We start from the raw sequence: 26,319 nt of genomic DNA on the forward strand, positions 1-26,319 counted from the left end.
TTTGTTCAAACCTCATTTCCAAGCCATATAGCTAAGGGTACACATGTGCCTCTTAGCTTGGTGAATTTTGAAAGGATGTGGTCATGGCCTTTGACATCAGAGGAGGGAGCTCAGTGGTGAGGCTGGCTGATGCTGATAGAAAAGATAAGGTTAGAGGCAAGTTGCCTTTGAACAATTTTCTAAAGATCAACTGCATCCTGTCGGGTTCCCGGCTGTTCCTCTCCTTTAGTCACACTGAGAGGTGATGCCTGAGACGCATCACTTTTCAGGACTGGACCATGAACAACTTCATCCTCCTGGAAGAACAGTTGATCAAAAAGTCCCAACAGAAGAGAAGAACTTCGCCCTCGAATTTTAAAGTTCGTTTCTTCGTTCTAACAAAAGCCAGCCTGGCATACTTTGAGGACCGCCATGGGGTATGAGAACTTTGTGCTTTGTTTATTTACCATTCTGTGTTTGGACTGAGCTGATTTGTGGGATAAACTTGAATACCTGGAATACAGGCACAGTGTGTTTGTTTAGTAGCCACAAAAGAGATCAGACCAAATTCTGAAAGTTCTGAGACTCCGGTCAGTTAGATTTGACTATTTTAGTTCTAAAATCTGTAGATTTAACATTCATCCATTTCTCTTCTTCACAAGGTTATTTAATTTTAAGCATAGAAATATCTTACATGGTGAATGTTGTGGACAGAACTTGAAGTTTATGTGAAAGTGAAGTATATGGCACTTACAGTAGGGCAGTAAAATATTAATTATTGCTCATTAAGACATAAAGGGGTAACCTAGTCCAACCTCCCTGTTTTACAAAAGAAGTGGTTCTTAGAATGGTGAATAGGAGGTCCTATGTTAGATTTTTATGACTTGGACTCTTCTTTTCTCAATGGTCATCCATCCCTGAGGCCATACTTCCATTTGTGTAATATTCTAAAGTTGTAAGGCACATGGCAAAACATCTCAGGAGACTAGGGGTGTAGTTTCTGCCAGCAGACCAGGGATCCCTGCTAGAGTATGGCGGCTCAGCTAGATGTGTCTAATGACATCTTCATGTGCAGCAACAACAACAAAAGCAAGTGAGTGTGTGTTAATAATACAGTGTGATAGAAGCACTAGATGGTGCCAGGAGTTTAGCCCCAGGCTGAGTCCTTTCTGAAGTAGCTGAGAGCCAAGAGCATCAGCTTGGCAAGACTTGGTCTTGCAAGAGAGTAGGGTTGCTTTCTAAAATAACCTATGCCTATCTTGGCTTTACATTACTCTGAGGCCAGAATCTGCAGGCCTCTGGATCTATTGACACTTGTTGCTAACAGCAAGGGTGATTAGGGAAAGGATTATTGCTATAACACTTTTCCCTGTACAGGCAGCCAGAAGCCTGACTAAGCTGGTTAATTCTTCGTGAACCAGAGAGGAAGGAAAGGAAAAGAGTCAAGATGCTTTATACAGGCAAAGATGCATGGACACATATACATTCACACATATATTTACATTTTCATTCACATTCCTATTTACACATTAACACATTCACATTTTTGTTAGGCCCAATCACCTGTCTCATACACTGTACATTCTTTTTTTTATTCTAACTTTATTACAAGTTTCTAGCAAAGCAACTAAGACCACCTCTTAAAACTTTCTTCCTAAAATTATTTTAATCAAATCAGGAATTCTGTAGAATCATTAATTCCTCTAAAAAGCATTAATTCTGGAGAAATCATCTTTATGTTGATCTGAAGGAAATCTGATCAATAGGGTGGGCTAATTCCTAGAGACTATTAATTGAATAATGACAGAAAAGGCATATTAGCTGCAAGAAGCAATCCTGAGATGAAATCTCTTTGGGACCTTGCCATCAAGCTTACCCATTGCACACCATGCCAAAAAAAAACAAAAACAAAGAAAAAAAAAAAAACAACCAACCAAACAAACAAACAAACAAAAAAAGTGGCCTACCTCCAAGAAGCTCATCTGCTAGCCTTTGCCTAACCTAGATGGATACTGACAGGGTGGGGGTCAAGTAGTGCTGTGCTTTCCACTGAGTGAGTCTGGGTAAATATCCTTCTCCATCAGACTCTTCCTTTGTAAGTACACAGACTAGATAGACATCAGTCCCAAGTTCGAGTCTTTCTTTCAGAACTTTTTGTTTATATGTGGTGGCTCTTGGTTAATCATCCTCTAGCAATTTTCAGTCTGATTGATTTCTTGCCATATCACCGTAGCATTTTTACATCTTTAGAGAGGGCAGAGATGAGTACTTGGGTTTTAGCTTGGTGCTCACTGAGACAAGGATGCTTCTGTTCCTTGCTTGTCTCACCAGAAGGTCCACATGAAGGGAGTGAGATCCAATCTTTGAAGCTTTCCATGAACTTGGAGCAAATCCCTTGGAGGGGGGAAATGCCTAGCCTTTCAAGTTTCAGGTAAAATAATGCTGCCTCTCTATACTTTTGCAGTGAAGAGAATCACTTGTCTTCATCAGGGTCTCACTGATAACTTACCAATAGATTAGAGGCAGACAGAATGACACATATGTTTAGGCCCCATTGGTCAGTGGCCAGGTACCTAGCTGTGGGCCTGGAGGATTCACTACATAAATCGCAATTGCATGACATCAACTTTGTGTTTCTGTGAATGAAGCATGAAATGTATGTTCCCTAATGAAAGTATAGCCATGCACTGTTAAATAACTTTTCTCTAAATGGATTTTATGCATTAACCAGTTTTTAAAAATAGTTTAAAAATTTTGAGATTGTAATATAATTATATTATTTCCTCCCCTTTCCTTTCTCCCTCCTAACTTTTCCATGTAACCTTCTTGCTCTTGTTCAAATGCATTGTCCCATTATTTTTAATTGTTGCTGATATTATTGTTGTTGTTGGTGGTGGTGGTGATAGTATCTGTGATAATGTCACTATATAACCCAAACTGGAACTTGAAGTCTTCTAGCCTCAGCCTCCATAGTGTTTTGATTATGAGCAGATTATAAGTAGGTGCCACCACACCTCTCAAGAATCATAAAAAAAATTCTGAATCATAAAAATCATAAAAAAACACAAGCTAGATTTGTTGGCACTTGCTTGTAATCCAAGCAATAAGGAGACTGCCTTAAGAGGATCAATACAAGTTCAGGGACAGCCTGGACTCCATGATGGATTCCAGACCATCCTTGGCTACCTAGCAAGACTTGATCTCATGAAAACAAGCAAAGAATTAGAAAGAGAAAAACAATTCCATGGCAATTCATTCTGTAATCCTTGGCTATAGTACCTAATGTTTCCACGATGGACAAATGTATATGTCATTTCTTGCCTTCAAATACCAATTGTTTATAATATATTTAACATTTTGAAACTTTTCTTTAAACACTACAGAGTTTATTAGTTGGTTACTCAAGGTCACCGAGTTATTATTGTATACACCCTGCCTATAATATATTTCCCAGGCCATTAATGAGCACAAAACAGTGCATCACTTATGAATGGGTAACAGTGTACTTGTGTGAAGAACTTCTTTGTTTTTTCAATAAAAATTTTACTCCTCCTCATCTGTGAAGTGAGTATGATAATAGCACCCATTTCATGAAAGCATGGCCCAGTCACAGATAATGTGTACGAGCTGACCTGTTTAAATTAACATTTAGCAAATAAAAACACCAGACATTGGCAAGTTCACACAGTTCATGGTAAGACATCGTTACTGTTACCCTATCAGCACCTAGTACACATTCACCATTATCTGTGTCATGCTTACATCTCTGAGGGAACTGGCAGGCTAGCATAAGTTACTAATCTTCTAACGGTGGGAAAAATTGGAAGGATCAGAGTCAGATAAGAGGAGGGCCCCTGACAGGAGATAAACACCCATCGAGAGCTACACAATCTACCCCTCTTAAGCCCCTATCTTCTTTTTCTCTGTTTTGCATATGTAAAATTGTGTTTCTTAAAGTTCTGTCAAACTGCAACACCAAGTGAAAAGAACTCAAGAACAAATGCTAGCACTTTACAAATCAAGTGTTTAGTCTAGCTGTAAATAATCGTGCTCACTGTCTTACATGCTGAATGGAGCAAATGCCTGTTTATATATGAATATAGTTTAGAGGTCACATGCCTATCTCCCTGAACTATGCTGTGAAAGTGATTCTGGGCTTCATCCCACTGAAGCAGTCTTTCAAAATGACCTGGGGTGCTTGCTGGTGGTACCCTTCACATAAACACAGCATCAGAAGCTCCCTGGGCCCGCCAGGCATCTTGTAAAGTCCTGGGTCTCTGGCATCTGCAGTTCTTTAGCCTGGTAGCATGCTGGTACAATGTGACAGTCACTGTGTTAGTAGAGGAGAGCTGTTGAGCCCTGATTTGTAGAGTTTGTTGATTTCTCAAACTCCTTTGTGGAACTGAGATGTAGGGCAGTTAGAAGAGTATTTGCTGAGCATGCATGAAATTGAGTTCAATCCCTAGCCCTGCAAAAAGTAAGCATGAGGGTGCATAATTACAACCCCACACTCAGAAGGCAGAAGAAGAGAACCAGAAGGCCAGGTTCATTCTCAGCTACATAGAGTCTGAAGGCAGTCTTCAATACACGAGAGCCCATTTTAAAAGAGAAGAATCCCTTTGGCCATTTCAGTTAATCAGTGTGGATCATAAATTCCTGAAAATATAGCAGTTTGCTCTCATAAGCCAGTATAAGCCCAACTGAGCACACCACTGGCAGACTTAAGTACAGTCTCTGGGAAGGTTGATGACAACCATAAGTCATGAGCATAAGATTGAAAGGACAGCACAGATGGAGACAAAGAGTGCAGGTTTGAAAAACCAGTGTAACTTGTAAGAGCTGGGTTCAAATTCTATATCTCTCTCTTTCTGTGGTATCTCAGGCAAGACATTTCATCTGGCGAGGTGTTTTCCCATTTGCAAAGTCAGGGCCCTAATAGTTCCCCCGGTCTCAGAAGATGCTGAGTACACCCTAAGAAAAGCATGTTGCAAGCTTCATTCTCTTTGGGACACAGCAAGATGGCTGTTATAGGTCATACTCCCAGAGGCCCTAGGGAAAAGGATTCTTTATTCTAATGATATTAGCACTTTAAGAGTCAAGCTTACTATGCTTCCTATGGCATGGAATACATCACCACCTAATGGGGGACAGAAAAAACAGTCAAGATCACTACCCCAGCTATTTCCCGGAGCTATTCCCCTCCCTGAGCTGTAGTCTAACCCATGCAGCATCCCTGAATGAAAGAGGACAGTTGGGGAGATGGCCCCTTCCTGCTTTTTGTAACTATTATGTAGTATTATCAAAAATACTTTCTGGTATCAGACAGATCTGGGTCAAAGATCAGCTCTAGTGACTTGCTATAAACCACATAATGCTATGAGATCTTGAAACATTTTTTGAAAGATTGGATGTTCCCTTTTGTTTTCTTTTTAATGAGGTGAAGGCCATCATTCTTCTAATACTAAGCAGTGACTAACATTGAGCATGTCCTGTGTGTCAGTATGCTCATGTGGACTGTCTTGAATAAACACCATAATCATCCTCTAAGTAGAAACTGTTATTCCCTCATTTATAAACTAGGGAAGGATGTTCAGAGGGTTTAAATAACTTCCCTGAGGTCCCTTGTATCTCCACAGCTCACACACTTCCATGGTAAATAGTGCTTCTTACAACTCATGTTACTGCCTGGTTATTACAAAATGCCATGTAATAACCTGTAAAGGGTTTGACAGTCGACACCTCATGTTCTCCATATCTGCCACAGTGAAGTACATTATGAGCTCTGTTTCTTCTGTGCACACACTCTAGGACAAATCTCTCACCACTCCACTGTCTGAACCTCTGTTCGTGTCTAAAATAGCGTGTATAGACTCATCACATTTGCTACTGAAGTGGCTACAGCTCACCAGCATTTTCTCAGTCACCTTTCTAGAAGAAGTCTGCATGTCCCATCTAGCGCTGCTGCTCCTGTTATGGTCACCTCTCCCCACCACATAGCAGCCTGGCTGAGTGCTCACATTATGACTGATTGGTTGACATGGTTCTCATCATAAGCAGACATAATTATGACAAGGTTATTCCCATTGACCCTTGGCACCAGAATCTAAAACACATGTCCCTCTTTGTCTTTGTTCTGGGCTCCACTAATACCATATTTGTTCAGCTCTAAATGTCCCTTCCTTAGAGAAATCTTCCTGAATTTCTTTACATTGGGTCAGTCTCCTATTATGTTCCACTATAGCAATGTGTGCCTTTTCTTGAGAGTCCATGCCAAAGTCATAATTGCCCATTTTCTAATGTGAGCCTCCATTAGACAGAAGCTTTATAAGGACAAATATCTGATGATATCAGTTTCCACAATGCTTCCTGCCTCTTAACAGTCATTAGCTTTTTGTTTGTTTAGTTTTATTTTTGTTTCTTGCTCCAAAAATGTAGAAGGGAAGAGAATAAAGGAAGAAAATGTAGATTCAGTGTGGAGCAGAGTTAGAAATGAGCCCCATCAGAAAAGGGCTTTGTATGACAAAGAGTAATCTTGTGACATGGAAGATCAGAAGTGAGGATTTAAGATATAAGACATGGCCGTGTCTTTCAGAAAAGGAAGTTGGGTGGTTAGTATTCTTAGTTAGGTCAGAGAGACACCCATGCGAAGCTCCCCAGCTATTTCTGGAGAACCATTAACTCTGTTCTCTTTTCCCCTCTTCCATGAGTCTTTGGGCTTATCTTTCCTCCATTTGGGTTTATAGCTAGATCTTCTGCAGTCTAGTATTTTTTTTTTTTTTTTTTTTTTTTTTTGGTTTGGTTGCTTTGGTTTAGTGTGGTTTGGTTTGGTTTGATTTGGTTTGGTTTTGGATTTTTGAGAAAGGGTTTCTCCACATAGCCCTGGGTGTCCTGTAACTCTTGCTGTAGACCAGGTTGGCCTCAAATTCACAGAGATCCACTTTCCTCTGCCTACTAAGTGCTGCTGGGATTAAAAGCACATACCACCTGTACCCGGCCAAGGCAGTATTCTTAAAACTACTAGAGCCTTTCTGCTGGAGAATTTTATCATGATCCCTCTCCACATCGTCCCAATGTGATTTCATTGATGCTATCTGGGGTCCCATGGACAGTTGAGGTTCCGTATCAACCTATCATCCCCACAACATCAAGTAAAGTTTTAAAATTATCACTCATATGCCACTCTCTACCTCGAAGCTCTGTGTGACTGTTAAGAGTACTTATTTTTAGCTATGACTCCCCCCCCCCAAGAGCCTTCTCTGCCCATCTTTCTGATTTCTCTTGACACTACACTTGCTCTGTGTGCCTCCCTCACATCTTCTTTCCTGAACTTTCAGTGCTTCAGGCTCACTTTCTCTTTGGGGCCCTGACACTGAGGACTAGAGTGAAGCATTAAAACGTGTACTATGGGGATGCTGTTTCTCTGCCAACCACAAAGTCTACAGTGGCCTTTTGAACAACCAAGGATGCAGCAAAGCTGGTTGCTCCTTTCTTTCTGCCTCTCCTCTAGCTCATATCTTCCCTTTTCATTTTTAAAAAGCTTACAAATATGGTGGGCATGATGGTGAACATCTTTAATTCCAGTACCCAGGAGGCAGAGGCAGAAGAATCTCTGTGACTTGCACACCTTTTCATTATTTCCTGCAGGAAAAAAATCAGACTCAGAGAAATACTGTCAAGAAGAGCACTTAGTTTGGAAGAAAGAATTAACCAGAAAGCTCAAGAGCATAGTTTCTATGGGTTCCAGACAAGACTCACACATTGAGGTCAAAACAAGAGGTCCAACACACTTGAGTCCTAAGGAAGTTGGCTTAAATCTCTTCTCAAATTTTCATGGGCCACCTGCTCCATCTTTACCAAATTTTATTAACTATTAATAATATATTTTTCCATCTGTCAATGATTTATTCAGACATCAGAAAAAGTAGGTCTCCCAGGATGTGATTTTTGCCCGAAGGTGAGTTGGAGGGTTGATTTCTTGATGCTCAGAAGCCTCACAAAAGCAACCCAAAGGAGGGAACTGCTTCTGAATGCACATAAAGCTCTCTGTGTAGACTACCTATCTGCCCTTGAAAGTCAATACAAGTTTTATAGATTTAGTAGAATGAGATCTTGACATGAGATGCCATGTCTTCACGTAATGTCTACAGTTATTTATAAGTTGTTGATATTTACAAGCTTGTACAAGTCATCCAAAAGGAGATTTGTATACAGACTAATTAAAGAACTTAAAAAATTTAACAGCAAAACAGTTTAATTTGAAAATGCTTAAAGGATAAGAATAGATTCTTCTGGAAAGAATAAGTTCAAAGAATCAACAAGTTTTTGGGAAAAGTGCTCATCTTAGTCAACAGAGAAATATATGTCAGAAACACAATAAAATATGATTACATCCAACCTTCATGTCCATTTCTATTAAATTATTATTTTGAGAACTTCATACCTGCAAACTATGTCTACATCACTTACCCTTCTTGTTCCTTCCAATTCCTTCTGTGCCCTCCCCCAGCCCATGGCCTCTTCTTAAATTATTATTGTTGCATACAACTTATTAAGTTCACCTAGCATTGTTTCTGTGTACATGTATGTATTCAGGAATGACTACTTGGGATTAGACAACCTACAGAGGAATTCAACCCTTGAAGAAAATGTTTCTCTGTCTTTCAGCAGCCATTTACCACAGTAGCTCTTTCTCTAGAGGTGGAAACTGGTGGAATTCCCCCATCTATGTGGGCACATCAATTGTTGGTATTTTGTTTTGTTTTTTTTTATCATTATGCTTGTCTTGTCCAGACAATCCTATTGTTGAGAGTTCACAAGTGCATCTTCCCTGTCGTGTCTAGACAATACTACCTAGCAGCAGGCATATTGATTCTCTGGCTTTTAAAATAATTCTGCTCACTCTTTGGTCATGTTCCCTGAGCCTCAGCTGAAGAGATGTACCAGTTGAGTTTGGGTAACCCACTCTCACTTACTGTCTGCATTCTGATGAGTTGTGGACTTCTCTAATGGTATCTATCTTTTGCAAAAGAGAGAGAGAGAGAGAGAGAGAGAGAGAGAGAGAGAGAGAGAGAGAGAGAGAGAGAGAGAAGCTTTTGTTGCTGAAAGATGAGGGCTACACTTATCCATGGGGGATAAAGTTAAGTATTTAGAAGATAGCTAGAAATTACATTAAGAAAATGGCAGTACTGGGTTCTCCTCTAGGGTCTATGCTTCTCCAGCTGGCTAGTTGGCTACGTTTATAGTACTAAGCATGAATTTTGTCTCAACAAGTGGGCCCTAAGTTCAACTAAACAGGTGTTGATTACTTCTAAGATAAAAGTGTCACTATTGCACAAGGGGATACTACACTAGTTACTGTTGTGGTTTGTAGGCTTTAACAGCTGGGTAAGACAACTGAATCCTCCTCTCTCTTGGCAGCTTGCATAGCACCTTCTAAAAACACTTTCTAATTTTTATTATTTGTTAATCATTTCTTAATACCTACTGTGTCAAAACCAATGAGGGGGTGTAAGGACTACAGTGGTGAATAATATGGATGAGGTGTTAGCCCTCATAAGCAGGTGGAGGAGACAGCCCATAGTGAAGTACATAACAGCACAAGGTAGATATGGATTGACAGGCTCTATGGCCGATCTCAGCAGCAACTGGGGAGAGTTAGATGGGAGTGTGGTTAGTGAGAGAATCTGTATCTAGGCCAGAGTCAGAATTTGAGGAACAATGGATGTGCCAGTCAAGTGAAAACACAAATCCCAGAATGTCCTCCTGGGCAGTGGAAAGGGCAAACTCAAAGACCCTGAGGTAGATAAAGACAGAGAGAATCTGAGCATAGTTCAAGAGAAGGCTGCAATTTGAAGATGCAGAAGTCAAGCTAAAGAGCCTTTGTGGGGCACGGCAGAGTCTGAACTTTCTCCCAACAGCAAGAAGCTGCCAAATGGTGGAAGCAGCTCTGCAAAACCATTGGTTTATATTTGCAAGTGGCTGTTCTGACTGCAGTGAGAATGGCAGATTATACACAGGCAAGGCCAGGAAGCAAGGAGGCTGGGTCAAGGCTGGTGATCCAACATGTGATGTCTCATTCTATAAGTTGTTTTGTAATTATTTCATATTTTAACTCTATCTTCCTGATAGACCAGCTATCCTCTAGCAATGAAGACAAACAACAATTTAGAGTTTGAGTAAATCAATGTTAGTTAATACCACAAAGCAGAATATATAGTCTTTAGATTATTATGCTGCCAAAAGTAGTTAATAAAACAACTAGATTCAAATTTTTTTGTATAACTTTATGTCTAAAACTATCAAATTACTGTGTGGATATAATTTTAAATATTTATAATTATAATCCATGACAATTTTATATTCTACTTCCCCACTCATTCTTTTTATATAAATACACTTCTGTATGTCTACAGGGGGCTCAAAACCAATCACTTTCTCATAGATCTGAATTTTTCATGGTTCAATCTATTTGTTGCAAAAAAATAGGCTTAATTGTTTTATGTACCCAGATATATGGGTGAACATTCAAGTTGTTTTCAGGTACACAGAAACACATATATAATAGAAGACTGTTCCTTTTTATAAAAAAGGTTTTAAGATGGATTTCTGTGTGTAAAATATCATAGGATAGGAAAAAATTTACATTTATTCATTTAGTAACATATTTAGTAGAGAAGTAGGTGCCTGTAGGCCACAGTCCACAAGTAAAGTTAGAGAACAACTTTTGGAAGTTAGTTCTCTCCTATTGTGTAGGTGACAGGCTCAAGGCCAGGTTGTCAGTTTGGGGGCCAGTATTTTTACCTACTGAGGCATCACACCAGCCTAAAATAAGAACATTTTCGGGACTCAAGCATTTATTGCCCCATCATTTTCCAAAGATAAAACAATGTGTGAACCACCAAAAGTGGTCCCGTGTTTGTTGCAGACACATTCCTATTTTCTAAGAATCATTTATTTGTCTAAGAAGGAATCACTGTTTTCAAAATTCCCTTGCTGTGATTTTCAAATACTTTGGGTTTTTTAGGCATAATTCTGTGTTATATTCTTTTTTATTTTATTTTTATTTTTTACTGGATACTCTCTGTATTTACATTTCAAATGTTATTTTCTCCTCCCATCTCCCCTCCCCCTCCACTTATCTCCACAAAGGTGCACCCTTTCCCAATCACCCTCTCCACCTCAGTGCCTTGGCATTTCCCTACATTGAGAAAACACACTCTCACTGGACCAAAGGCCTTTCATGGATGAAATATTTCGATTTAAAGTTGACCATGTGTTTGTACCTGTACAATAAGAGTGAAGGGATACCCTCAAAGCCTGTTCATTGGCACTATAGAAGTCTCACTAACGATCACTAACGATAAGATGACTAACTGATCATCTTGGGCCTCTGGCCGATTTACATGGATGAGCTCTTGAGCTAGATCAGTCAGCATTTGTTCAAGGAACGAATAAAAAGCAGGAAGTTGTCATGTAAGCCTTACTGTTTTCTAGAGGTGTCTTGTATTATTCAGCCGAGTTTCAAACTCTGACCATGGCTAACAGGATGTAATTCTAGGCACGTGGCATAGGTAAGGAGCAACAACAGAGCCACCTAACAAGAAAGAGACCAGCGCCTGGTGGCTCTTGCCACTCCCTCACTGTGTCAGGGTTTACCTTTGTTTCTCATAATATCAAGGATTTGAACTAGATGAGTGGGGTCCCAAGCTTTTCAAATTCTCTCCCATACCTTTAATTCCTTACAGTTTCTATGAGGAATAGTTCTTTAAATTGTGAGAATTTATTTCAAGTTTCCTTTGGAGTAAGTCTGCTTATGTGTGTTAAGACTGGAGTATGTGTGTCAGTTTATAAAATGCTATTCAGTTCCAGTTTGAGGGAATGAAAGAGCAATAGAAAGTAAAACCTGGAAGACAGAATTCAGGGACAAGGACTAGGAATCACAATACACTGATCTGTTTAAATAATTCAGAGGGAAAAGTTCCAGAATCCAGAACAGTTTGACATGTAAGGACAGAGTCAGGGAAGATGGGGAAAGGGTGTTCCTCACCCACCTTCAACTCTTTTTTTAATTGGATATTCTCTGTATTTACATTTCAGATGTTGTTCTCTTTCCCCCAAGCCCATCCCCCTCTCCCATTACCTCCATGAAGGTGCTCCCTCTCCCAACCACCCTTTCCCTCCTCAACACCTTGGCGTTCCCCTACACTGGGAAACCGAGCCTGAGCCTTTGCTGGACCAAAGGCCTTTTCTCCCATTGATGCCAGAAAATGCTGTTCTCTGCTGCATATGCACCTGGGGCCATGAGTCTCTCTATACAAACTCATTGGTTGGTATTTTAGTCCCTGAGAAAATAAAAACCCTAAAAACCAAAGAATCCACTTCAGAGCTCAGGGGCATTAGACCAGGACTTTCCTTGGCGCTTTGTCATCTGTTTCAAATTGATCCAGTCAGATTCTATAACAGACTGACTGTTGGGGCCTAGACTGTGCCCTGTGCCAAGCCATACAAAACTCCATGATTTTTCTTGAACAAAATGAATAAAGAAAATGGCTGCCCATGGAGAACATCAAAGGAACTGCCATGACCTTGAACATCGTAGGATACAGAAGGCAGGTGGCAGCTGCTGCCTGGCTACAGCTTCTTGCAAATGGGGTTATGAGATGACCAGGGCAGAGGTCATTTTACATACCCATTTTTTCATTTGGAGTCCATTTATCTTTCTCCATATTCCCCCGTTCCTGGTGTATTACAGTGGGGTGTTTTTAATTCTTCTGGATGCTTTAAAATATCCTTTTGAGTTTTGTTCCTTTCATTATTTTTTCATGCTTACTATTTTAAAAACTTCAAGCATCATAGAAACATATTACATATTAGCAGCTTGCAATCTTTTTTTCCTTCCTGTATGACTTTTTTAGACACTGTCTATACTAACATCCATTTTATCTTTTTCAAAAAAAAATGTAAGGATTCAGCCATTGCTTTAAATATTCTTTTAAATTTAATGTATGTTTTTGTTCCTTTATATAGAATACGTCTCTTCCTTGTTAATGACCACGGAGATTTTGCAGGGTGACTGAAGAGCATAATTAAATCAAGCATTTGCCTCTTGAATGTTTAAGTCTCTCTTGATTTTCTAGTGTAGTAAGTAACACTGTGGTGAGCATCATTTCTTTCAAGTCTTTATACATTTGAGCATTTGCTTCCATGGGATAGGTCCCACATGAAAAATATATTTGTGTTCATTAACTTAATATAATAAAGTAGGTGTATGTTTTTTGGTAAAATGTTCAAACATCATAAGAATATATGCATATATACATACAGATATACATATATTTATATATTCTTATTTTTCTTATATACTACTCTTTTTCTGTCCCTTATTTCCGAACCTCAGCTCCACCCCACTGGTCCCTTTTTTAATATTTTTTGAGAAAATATTATAACCTGATTAGGGAAACCTCAGTTGTCTTTTAAAAGTATACTTCTGTCTTTTTTCTCTTTGTAAAATTCTCACCTTTTGCCTAGTCAGAGCAATAATATTAAAAAGATGGCTGGCATTAAGAGAAGTGAGATGTTTTACCTCAGATCCAACCTGAGGTAATGACACAAAGAAAATACTGCTGAAGAAAAAGCCAGATGACTACAGCTAAGGTCTGAGGGAGAGGTCTCCTGGAAACAAGGAAAGAGAAGAAGGCAGCTGTGGGAGGAAGCAGAGTTCGCCAGTGTGCAGTTGCTGCAGCTTTGACATCTTTAAGTAATTTCTGGCTTCCAACTTTATTCAGCTGGGTTCAGAGGAAGAGTGGCTAGAGAAAGGAGAGGAGCAGCCACAACTAGTTACAAAGGGCACTGATACTTGATATGACTACCCTCTTTCCTCTCAGACAATAAGTGTCTTGTTTTTCCTGAGGGCCTTCCTACAGTACAGGTGATAGTGATACTCAGGGGCAGCTGTTAGCATCTTCTCAGCACCAGACCCTATTGAGGGAAAGAAGTGAGTTGCAGGCCCTGCACCAGCCTGCCCAGTGATACTGTCACTGTAGGGACCATGATAATCCTGATCCTCCAGGTCTCAATCCCTGTTTCTTCCCTCCTACCACTTGAATGGAGATGAATGTGTGGATTTCCTCGAGCAAGTGCTACACAGAAGATGAAACAATAGTGGAGGAAACCTCTCAAGCCAAACTTAGAACTGCTTTGAGTGGGGAAAGCAGTGCCCCTCTAAGTCAGCCATTTAAGCTCTATTTCATATGATGCCAGGCTGTATGTCATGGACCTCTGCAGATTTTTCAGATAGTGCATGAGCTAAACTAGCCCCAGATGAGGCCTCTTGAGCAGGACACTTGAAATGCCTTGTTAAATTTTGATTGTGTCTAAAGATTGAGAGTGCTGTTGGTGGCGCCCCTAACCTTCTCACCAGAGTGGCCTAACAGAGAGAGACATTTAGGAGGCCAGGAAGCCACCCCTCCTGTGATTTTTGACCTAATTGTACAAATTACTTGGAAAAAACTTGTGTCAGCTGTCACAATTTTCATTCTCACCAGCTATGTGTGGCTGTTGTCTTCCCTCATGATGTTTCCTGATTACCTATGCGTCTAAAAAAACATTCATTCAAAGAAAAGTATGGACACAGAAAGACAAGAGGATGCAGGGTTTATTTGTGGATAGAGAAAGGAAAGGAAGGAATAGAGGAGATGAGAAGCATTTGAGTGACAGTTCACCACCTGAATGATTTCAGTTCATTGGTGTATTTATGTAGTTTTTTTCCTATCCTTTGAGTTAACTCAATGAAGGGGAAATCATTATTTGCCATTTTTGTCAAAACAAGGTATCAAAAAGACTGGAAAGATGGCTCAGCAGTTAAGAGCACTTTTTGTTCTTGCTTGAAAAAACACCCTGCATGTAAAATAAATCTTTAAAATATTTTTAATACAAAGTTAGTAAGGGGTTGAAAACCTTGCCTAAGGGTGTGTATCAAGTGAAGAATGAGCCAGGGTTTGAACCCTAATTTGCCTGACCTGAAGACATCCCTTCTCCTCCATTCTACCCTACCAAAGTTGATGTTCTAGTGTCTATCGGACTCTCATAAATGTCCCCTTGAAAGTGTGTGACATGTAAATTTATATTGATGTATCCACTGGGCTCGGCTAGCAGTGATGGCACAAAGGAGCTGTCATGCTGAGAAACCAGGCAACACATCCAAATTGAGTTCTGAACAAGTCAGTGCAGCAGAAATAATACTGCACTGTGTTTGGGTAATGAAAGTTTGCTGTGAGCATCAGAGCAAGCAAAGACAGTCAAAGGTTTCTCTTCACCATGATTGAAGGAAGATGGCCTCCCTGAAACTCAAATTTCTCATCTATGTACTGGAGAAACAGTACTTTATTGGGTTATGTTAAATGTAATGGAGCATAGAAAGAAGTTAAAAATATTATTGTCTTTTGTTGCTTTCCCCTGTCTTGCTCCAAAACTCACAACCCAGTTCTATTTTATATAAAACTATTGTTTAAAAAAGAGGGCTTAAAATCCACTTGCACAGTCTTTGTGTAGTTTTGTGCATAAACAAGTTTGGATTGTGCCTGACACATAAGCTATCTCTATAAACACATGGAGACAATGTAGCACTTCTTAAAATTTTATGTTCTTATGTTTTTATTATAATTTAAATTTTTTTCTGGTTATTTGTTGTGCATGGTATTACGTTGTGAGAACATTTTCACACAAGTATATATTGTGTGGTGCACATGCACATAACCCTCCTTTCTTTCTGCCCCTCCTCCTCCACCTTTGTTCTCTGCAGTTTCATTTCTACTTTCATTTCCTATATGCACACATGATTTTATGTAACTACATAAAATCCAGGAACTACATATGAGAGGAAAACATACAACCTTATCTTTTCTGAGCCTGGCTTGCTATGATTGTCTCTAACTGCATCCATTTTTCTACAAATTGCATAACTTTGTTTTTCTTTGTAGCTGAAAAAAGAATGTTCTGTTGTTTCTCACTAGAGCCTTGTCTTTACCCTTCCCACTGTTAATGGGCACCCTGGTGAGTCCATAAATTCATTGTTGTCAATAATGCTGTGTAGTTTCTCTGTGACTTGAGGTCGTTCAGGTAAATGCTAGGAAATCACTGGCTCCTGTGCTAAATCTATTGTTGGTTTCTAGAAAAACCACCATGCTGACTTCCATAGTGGCTGAACTAGTTTCCATCCCTACCAGCAGTCTGTAAAGGTTCCCTTCTACCACATCCTCCCCTGCATTTATTTTATTTGTCTTCCTAATGATGGAAATTCAGACCAGGGTAAGTAAGATAGAATCCCAACAAAGTTTTAATTTGCAATTCTGTAGCAGTAAAGCTGGACTTTTTTTTCCCATGTGTTTAAAGGCATTTGAGATTCTCTTGGAATATTCTGTTCATTTAATGGCCACATGTATTGGCTGATTTGTTTATATTCTTGTGGTTGAAGGTTTTTTAATTCTTTATAATTTTATATATTAGTCTTCCGTCAGGTGTGTGGCTGGCAAAGATTTTCTCTCATACCGTTTCTTTACTCGTTTAAATGTATTCATTGACTGTGCCAAAGTTTAACTTCACAAAGTTCCAACTGTTGACTGTTGGCATTATTTCTTTTGTCGGTGTAGCTTTGAACCTGACAAGAGAAGATATGATGCTACCAAAGTCTTGTGACCTTGTGTGGTGCAGACAGTCAGAAAACAAGGAAAAGTGGGGACAGGCTGACATGGTCTCTCTGGTGGCTTTCGTGTGGTTTTCTTGGCAGGCCTACCTGATGTTTTTCAGAAATAGCATAGTTGTTTGAGAAGATTACAGGCAACCATCATTTCCCAGAGGCTAGATTGTGTTTAGCTCCTGACCAGCTGCTCCCATTGACAAGATGGGGAGGGAACATCCATGGCTGCTGTTTCCCAGATCCAATCTTGTGAAATTCAGGGAGAGCTACTGTCAAGGTCTCCAGAGAGACTGATGGGGCAAATGGGTTGGAAGGAAGACCCAAGCAGTTACCAGGAACTGAGAATGAGGTTAATGATGGACAGTGAATGAAAAGATTCATTTGAATGACAGTTAAGGCAAAAATGTCTCTTCAAGCCCATATGTGGAATGAACTAGGAACCTTCTGAACAGGCTCTTCCTTGGAAATCTTGTGACTTCTGAATGATTAAATATAGCAAATTCAAGCTGAATTGTGTGAAAAAAAATCAGAATTTCAAAAGTTAGTACTAAAGAGGAATGCAGGTGATCTATTTTATGCTCACCTTTGAAATGATAATAATTGAGAGGCTTGGGATTAAATAACATAGTTATCAAAATTAGTTTTATTTGCTATTGCTTTTCTGAACATATTTACAGGAAGGAAATTATTCTTAGAAGGGTAGCCTTAATTATGTAGCCCAGGATTGCTCTAAACTTGTGGAAATTCCCTGCCCCAGCCTTTTAAGTGCTGTAATTATAGATATAGGCTACAATTTCCAACCAAAAAACTTGAAATTGAGTGTACAGTTTACGTTCTACTTTAATTTTTATTAGACACTGCTGCTTCAGATTTCACATAGAATTTTCACCTATTTTTTACCCCAGATACATTTCCCTTCACTTTATGGCCTAACTGCAAGGAGATACTTAATTAGCACTTTTCTTCCAGGAACTCTGCTCTAGTGACTCACCTCACTGAGAGTGCTCACTCCTATCTGGTCACAGACCACCCCTGCTAGACTTCCTGCTCTGTTGGGATCACCCTCTCTCCTGGGGCCTGTCCTGATGACATCTACCTATCCTATTGCCTTTTCAGCTCTTGTGTTGCCTTTCTGACCTTCACAAACATATGAAGGACTTATATGAAGATCCTTATAAACCTACTGTGAGCTGGCCTACCAAACACCACAGTTTAACAGTGCAGCTCACTGCAGAGAGCCTGGTGGCCACTAATGATCATGTGGCTTATCAGTGGCTGTGGCCTTCTGCCAAAAATTATTATGAGACTATCATATAAGGTATCATTAGCCTAGAAGAATAAAGTTCAAATTTTGAAGTATACATTTATTTTCTTTTCTTGATTGATAATTGTTATAATTTTTTTTAAAAGTATGACCTTGCCATGTAGACCTAGCTGACCTAGAATTCACTATGTAGCAGAGGCTGGCATTGGATTTGGGGTAATCCTCCTGCCTCTGTTCCTTAAGTACTAGAATTACTACAGTGTTAAGCTATGTATTTATTTGTTTAGACATGCTGTTGCCATGTAGCCCAAACTAGCCTGGAATTCTCAGTGCTTCTGCTTCAGCCTACACAGTGCTGTGATTACAAGCATGCACTACTGTGTCTGGCTGTGAAGTATGGTTTTTACACCATAGTGGAGTCAAAAGCTGTAAGTGAGCTCATCATTAGTGAGGGCCTGTATATGATCCCCTTGAGAGAGTGGACAATGTTCGTTGCTTTGTTTACTGGACTTGGAATGGCACCTTGTTCATTTCTAGCCTTCAACAAACATTTCCAGGATTGCTAAACATATTAGTTTTAAATCTGGTTGAGATTGTTCAAACTGAGTTCGGAATGATGTCCTAACTGAGCACCATAAAGGATCAGCCACTGCATTGGACACTGAGCATGTGCCACAGAACTCAGTAGTTTTCAAAGAGATAAGAGTCATTAGCCATAGCTGTTTGGAAACTGCCTTGAACCTTCTACTGGGCTCTCTAAGAAGTAGTCAGACAATGTCAGACACCAAGCAGCATGAGCTCACCAGTGGCCAGGGACTGCAATGGTTACAGGACAGACAGGCCTCTGTGAACTTCTGAAGTGTACACTTCAGTGATGGGCCACATTGGGGCCTTTTTGAAGCTGTGAAAGCTGGAGTTTAAAGGGCAGGCAGGCCTCCTAACACAACTAGATTACCAAGGCTACGTGAGGCTAATATGTAAAGCAGACGCTCAGTTTTTTGTTTATATGTACCCTGCAATGGTGCTGGAGAAAGACATAACTCAGCTCAGCCTTGAGTTTTACAAACATCGCTTCTCGGCCTTTTGGCTAAGATCAAGTGGAGTTTTACAAACATTGCTATGTCAACAGGGCTACACTGTATGACACTAAGGCTAACTGAATAAAATATCAGTCTCCACCATGACCCTTTAAAGCCCTTTCTCCCAAGAGCTTGCTCAGAATCCCTCTCAGACTGAGTCAGGAAGCAACTTGGGGATATTTGGGAACACTGTGGCTGGCTTACAGAGAGAAGGGAAATTTCTGGAAACAATTGGCATTAAAACATTGTCCTCTCTCTCACTTAAAGGGACAGAATGCCCCTGATAGTAAATTTCTGGAAATGATTGGCATGAAAACAGTGTCTCCTCTCTTACTTAAATGGATGTAATATTTCTTCACAGAAGAAGCGCACATTGAAGGGCTCCATCGAACTCTCCAGAATCAAGTGTGTAGAGATTGTCAAGAGTGACATTAGCATCCCGTGCCACTATAAATACCCTTTTCAGGTAAGCCCATCAGAACTGCAATTGATAGCTTTCTGTCCCTGGACCAGAACCCTCAGCTCTTGTGAGAGATGATGGGGGAAAGAGTGGCTCTCCCCCATGCTGAGAGCTTAGACCAAGCCCACAGGAAGGCTTTTGTGTTATTCTTCCAACCAGCAACATTCATTCATTCATTCATTCATTTCAGAAAGGCACAGACTCTTGAAAAGGTTCTTGGTTTCCTGTGGTGCTGGGAATTAAACCTGGGGTTTTACACAGACTATGCAAGTCCTCTGCCACTTAAACTGGAGTTTCTGAAATTTCACAATCTAAAAAACAACTGGAGATGGTTGTGCTGTCCAAAATAGCAGCCACATGCAAAAAGTGAATGTTTACATATAAATGACGATGAGAATTAAGTAGTATTAAATAAGTAATAATTTTCAAAGAGTCAGCAAAATGGCTTAGCAGGCAGAAGCACTTTTGTGCAGGCTTCATGACCTGAATTTTATCCCCTGATCTCAGAAAGAAGGTGGAAAGAACTCTGAGAATTGTCCTCTGACCTCCACATTCAAGCCATGATGCACTCTCATGGTGCCTGTGTGTGTGGCCTGTGTGTGTGAGCATGTGTATGTGCATGCATCTGCACATACTTGAAAACACACACAGTGACAGGGAAGAATGAAAAATTGAATAATCTTAAAATTCAGCTTGCCAGTTACTACTTTGGCCATATTGTAGATGTTGAGTAGCCATCTGCTACTAGAGAGTACTGCATTGACAGTACATGTCACAGATTATTCTCCATCAAGAAAGCTTCATTAGCTGGTAAGTGTACCTTTTAGTCTTTATCTTGCTCACTACCCTTTGTGTTTACTGTTCCAATGGAGTGAATATCTCCTCCCACATCCCAGACACCTCTCTTGTTTGCCCACCAGAAGGAAGATATTCCTAGCCTATTTTTTTCCAGTGCTGGGAATTGAACCTATGATCCTGAGCATACACTAGGCAAGTGTTCAAACTCTGAACTCCATCTCCAGCCCAGACAGTCCATTTTAATGAGTCACATAAAAGAGCTTAAAAAAAAAAAAAAAAAAACACTAGTAAAGTAGCTCCCATGAGTTTATGTCCCCTTCCGCCTTCCCTCTCTCCCTCCCCCTTCTCCCCCCTCCTCTCTCTTTGTCTGTCTGTCTATCTCTCTTTCTCTCTTTCTCTCTCTTGTCTCTTTCTTCCCTTTCTTCCTCTATTTCTTCTTTTTTATTATATTACCAGGCTGGCTTGGAATTTAAAACCCTCTGCTGGGATTATGGATGCCCTACCACACTCAGCCTGAGGTAGAAGTTGTAAAGATGAAAGTAAAAAAAATGACAGAAATTCCCAATAATTAAAGGTGTCAATCACAAATGACTTGGGAGTGTGTGTGTGTGTGTGTGTGTGTGTGTGTGTGTGTAGGGGGGTGGATACTAATGACATTTCAAAAGGCTTGGTTAATAGTGTCCTGATTTAGAATCATGATTGGATTCCGCAGGATGCCACCAGTAAGGAAAGGTGAGCTAACACAGGCTTTGTGCTGGCGAACTCCTGGTGGATCTTACACTTTAGCAAGAATTTTAAAAGAATCTTCAGTCAGTATTTATCATCTAATAATTTATTCTTCCATACACTGGGAAGGCTTCTCTAATGACTGAAAAATCAAGATCAGATATGAACATGGTATCTAGTCTAGAATCCAACTTTTCTTTCTCCTGTTTTTTAAATTGGGCAGATATCCACTTGTGGAATGACACCCAAGAGAATCCACCTACAGCGTGGAAGGTCACCCTGACGACACAGTACCCAGGCATTTTGATGACAAGCACACTGGTTCCCAAGTCACCCAGATTAAATGATGATAAATACTGAGACAGATCTGAGGTGGGTTTCCCATATCTGGGTGCCCTGTTCATCTTGGACTCTTGTGTACTTCCAGGTTGTGCATGACAACTACCTCCTGTATGTGTTTGCTCCGGACTGTGAGAGCAGGCAGCGCTGGGTGCTGACCCTTAAAGAAGGTAATTAAACTCCTGTGCTGAGTCACTGGGGCCTTGATCCTGTGCTGGGATTGGGCTCCATGAAAGAACACAGGGGACTCTGTGAGCAGCTGGTGTTCAAAATTTATCCATTTATTGTTGGTCAGTGTCTATCATGGGCACAGGAGCAGCAACAAGGGATTGGCCAAATCTAGTTCACTGCCTGTTCATGTAAGGCTTCAAGATTAAAAACAGTTCCTGTATTTTTAAAATCTTTTCAAAAGACTATCTATATAAGCACCCACATGATATTCTTGTTTTGCCTCTTGGCCAGTCAAAACTAAAATATTTACTATCTGGCATTTTAAAACTGTTTTCTTATTCTAGTAGACCAAGGAAAGTTAGAGTAGGAGCCCCTTTGGTTAGATCACAAGGGCTGATATCCTGCCTCTTCCTTCTGTTCTTAGGCAAGTTCTTAACTGCAGTCTCCCTAGCTGTTAAACAAGTGAGGGAAGGGTATTAACAGAATCTTCTAGAACAAGCAACCATAGCCAGTGCCTAGGAAGCATTGTTTGTTTGTTTTCAAGACAGGGGTTCATGGAACCCAGTCTGGTCTCCAATTTTCTAAGTAGCCACAGCTGACCTTGAACTCCTGATCTTCCTGCCTCCATTTCCCTGATGTTAGAATTATAGGTGTGCACAATCATGCCCAATTAGCAGCTTCTTCAGTCTCATATTCCTGACAGCATAGTTAGAGCCCACACGGTGTTTAAATCCATGGGATGCGGAGACAGGCTGCTGTAGTGAAAACCTGGAAAGTGCTGCTGTTAGTGTTTTATCTGGACCTTTGTGTGCCTCAGTTTCCTTGGCTATAAAAGTTTATCTAAGCACAGTCCTAGGGCTGTTATGAAAATTAAATGAGTTAGGACATGTATCATGACTTTAAAAGTACTCACTTGAAAGTAGTACCTGCTCAATGTTACTGTGCTTACCCTTTAGCCTGAAGCCCCCTGTGTGTCAGGAGACCTGTCTTCAAGCAGCCATGAGGAGTAAGGAAGTAAGCTCCTTACTATGTCTGGAACCACAGTACCTTTATTTGGAAAATGAGGCTAAAGTGTTACCTTACAGGCTTCCAGGGTCAAATTACTCTCAAATGGGATAGGGCCCAGCAAGAACAACACCAACTACAAAATACTCTCAAGCCCAGTAGCCATGGCTCACAAACAGACACCAGGTCAAAACCAATAAAGAACCCCAACTACACTCATTTTCCTGTATCTTATATTTGGGGTTTTGATATGAATTTCAAAACTTGAAGGAGAATTTGAGATTAACTAATGTTGAGGGTTTCTTGTTTTTCTCTAACAGAGTCCCAATTGTTTCTAACAAATTTTACTTCAAAGTCATAAACCTAGAGAGAACAGAAGCAAATTTAGAGGGTCTCAGGGCAGCTCAGTTGGTAGAGTACTTACCCACCATGCATGGTGCCCTGGGTTGTAACACCAGCACTATACAGACATGATGGCATGGCAATACCTACCTGGTATTCTGGGACATGGGAGATAGAGGCAGACAATCTGAAATTCGAGTGCATCCTCAGTTTTAAGGACATGAAACCTTTTCTTAATTAAAAAAAATAAAGCACAGTTTCTTTCATTCAAAGTGAGAGAGATGGGATTCCCCCCTTCCAACATTCTCCTTAACTCCTCAAGGCTTCACTATAGAGCCCACTCATCCAGTTGATGGCATAACAGAGAAATCTGGGGAAACTGGGGCTCAGATAAGGGTTCTCTATCCTACAGACACATAGCCAACTGGAAGCAAATACAGAAAAGAAGCTAGATTCACTGCTACCACCTACCTGATTTAGCCCATGGTCCCTGAGCTAACAACATATGGGGTTGCCTGACTTGTTTGAGTTAGGACTCTGAAACACTCCTTGAGGTCTAGGCTCATGGAGAGGAAGATGGGCGGTGCTTGATCAACTGGCCTAGAAATGAGTCCTGCGTTGTTTCCAACTCTTTTAGAAACAAGGACTAACAACAGCCTGGTATCCAAGTATCACCCTAATTTCTGGATGGATGGGCGGTGGAGGTGCTGTTCCCAGCTGGAGAAGCTTGCAGTAGGCTGTGCTCCCTATGACCCAACAAAGAATGGTAAGACTTTGGGAAAGAAATAAAGGGAAACTATTTCAGCTTCCCATCAACAGGGCATTAAAGATGGACAGCTAAATCCTCTGTTTCCAGAATTCTCATTGGAACACCTCTATCTACCACCATCCTTTCATGCTTTTCCATGTCAAAATTGATACACTACACCAGTAGCTGTTGGGACATTTAGACAGTCTTAGAATTTTTTATTTGTAGCCTTTGATGTCCTGGAATTCACTCCGTAGACCAAGCTGGCCTCAGACTCACAGAGAACTGCCTACCTCTGCCTTCCAAGTGCTAGGTTCAAAGGTATATGCCACCACTGTCCCAGGCTGTCTTTTTAGATCTTAAAGTATAGAGATAGCCTTAAGTACACAATATTTCTTTTAGTGACATCCTACCATACTTATGTCTAATTGAATAATTCAACTCTAAAGGCTTAAGGGAGAGAAAAAAAACTCTCTTAATTTTAACTCTGGCATCTTCCTTCCTAATTTTCAGACTTGCCTTTGGCCTACTTAGTCTTCGAGAAAAGGAATCCATAGGCTAAATGCAAAGTAGAAACAGCAAAAATGTTTGTTCTTGGTTTTTCCATCAAAAGCTCAGTCCTGGGGTTTAGACTATGTCTTAAATTTTATCTAATTCCATGGTGTCTTGGAAACCTCCACCTCCCTCTAATTGTAGCTCTACTCAAATGCACTTCACAGCATCATACTTTGCTTCTTCACAGCTGTCTCTCGTGAAATGGACAACCCTGAGTAGTTCAAGATCACAGTTAGAAAGGGACAGAATTGATTAATTGCTGTACTTGAGTTTTTCTCATCTCTCTGTCTCTTCTACCACTGATAAGATACTATTTCTCACCCTGTGGTTTTTACTGTTCTGATACAAGGCATCCAGATATAACACATAGTTGGGTTTTTCATTGCTTCCTGAGTCACAGACTCTCTGTGCCACTTTAAAAACCACGGCTTTTCACCTTGAGTTTGGAAAACAATTGAGGTCATCAGTCCGATGACCTGCATGAATATTTAGTATTGTGGAAGTCAATGCCTACTCCTTGATGCTGTTGATTCTGCCTGCTGTATCTGAGCAGAAAGAACAAAAAGTTTGATTGCGTGGATTTCCTTACAGGAGGGTCCAAAGAAGTAACCTTGGAAGGAATCAGAGTCCAGCTCTGACTCTAGGAGGGCTTCCCCTCAGGAGCCAGGCATCCTGCCAACCCTGTAGCACCACTCCCCATAGTTTTAGCAGGATGGCAAGCAGATTTGAGAAGTACACTTCACTGTGTACACAGCATATCATATTCCTGGGGTAAGGGCTCATAAGATTCCCTGTGTTGTAATACATCAATAGTCTATGAGCACAGGGCTTTGGTATTTAAAAGAAGAGAAAGAGGAAGAGCAAGAAGGAAGAGGAGGGGGAAGAGGAGGGAGAAGAAGAAGAAGAAGAAGAAGAAGAAGAAGAAGAAGAAGAAGAAGAAGAAGAAGAAGAAGAAGAAGAAGAAGAAGAAGAAGAAGAAGAAGAAATCTTAGCTATATCCTTTTCTTCTGTAACTTTGTTTCCCTTAACTTCTCAGAGCCTCTCAAATAATTTTATCATCAATAGAACAATGGGCCACTAATTTGAGTGGTTGTTGGAAAACTCTTAGTTCATTGCCAGCCCCTAACAAGCTCTAAGTGAATGGAGCTTTTCTTATTTGTGATGAAGGCATCTGAGTCTGAGATCTAGCAGCATCTGAGAAACAGCAGAATGGTTGAGAGGAAATGACCTGACCACACACATTTCTGCCACCATAGCCAGTCCTAACTACACAGAGGGAGAATGGCAGCAGAAAGAGCAAGCTCACCATAGAAAGAAAAAGTGACCAATGACAGATAACCAGGTAGAGAAGGGGCTCATTCTGGCCATGCTAGGGTTAATCCAGTTTCCTGTTCCAGGTCCCATACTAAATAGAAATCACATGTGACCCACGCACCACCGTGTGTGTGTGTGTGTGTGTGTGTGTGTTGCTGGTGATTAAACCTGTGGTTCTTGGATACAAATGATCTACCATTGAATTTTTAATAACCCAACACAGAAGCCTCGGTTCTGGTTGTATATGATTTCTATGTCTGTTCTCTGTACACACAAGCCAATGGGATTGAGCTCCAGTGTCTACATAGGAGTCTTATCTACCACATCCATGATATGGGCTATCTTCACATCTACCATGTGTAGGGATGAAAACATTCCAGCACAGCTACATAGCCCATTCTCTTCTCACCAGTGTTTAAAGAGATCTTCGCACTGAACTACAAGCTGTGCACATACCCCCATGATTTTCACACTCCTCTCTCTCTGTGTCTGTCCATCTGTCTGTCTGTCTGTCTCTGTCTCTGTCTCTCTGTCTCTGTCTCTCTCTCTCACACACACACAAGGGATAAAATAAAGGAAGCATATTGGGACAGAAAAGGAGAAAAGAAGCAAAAATGATTAGAGTTTAGTGAAAGGAGATATGAAGACTCAAATAAGAGAAAGAGAGAGATTGGTTTGAAGGTGTGCAGTTTGAGGGAGGCATTGAGACTATATATTAAATGCTTCAAAAAAACTAAAAGCAATCTCAGCCCACTCAGAAAGCACAGAGCACTCCCACCTCATCAAACCCACAGTGGCATCAGGAAGGTAGTGAGTCACTGTCTCTGAGTCACATGTTCCCACTCC

General features: G+C 40.5%; 1 protein-coding gene across 4 annotated transcripts in view; it reads left to right on the forward strand.

The window, feature by feature from the left end:
* Positions 1-278: 278 nt before the first annotated feature.
* The window catches only part of ITK (IL2 inducible T cell kinase), a gene marked incomplete at its 5' end in the record, with an annotated part of 53,977 nt that continues 27,936 nt past the window's right edge, over positions 279-26,319 (forward strand). For 2 of the 4 annotated variants that reach the window (XM_080908083.1, XM_080908084.1), the window contains 4 exons: positions 279-416; positions 19,377-19,481; positions 21,427-21,508; positions 23,494-23,622. In XM_080908083.1, coding sequence (XP_080764209.1) covers positions 279-416; positions 19,377-19,481; positions 21,427-21,508; positions 23,494-23,622 — 454 coding nt within the window. Of the gene's footprint in view, positions 417-19,376; positions 19,482-21,408; positions 21,509-23,493; positions 23,623-26,319 lie in introns of all 4 variants that reach the window. The other 2 variants (XM_080908082.1, XM_080908085.1) reach the window with 2 other exon arrangements.

This window comes from Micromys minutus, assembly GCF_963924665.1.
Source record: "Micromys minutus genome assembly, chromosome: 31".
NCBI classification, from domain to species: Eukaryota; Metazoa; Chordata; class Mammalia; order Rodentia; family Muridae; genus Micromys; species Micromys minutus.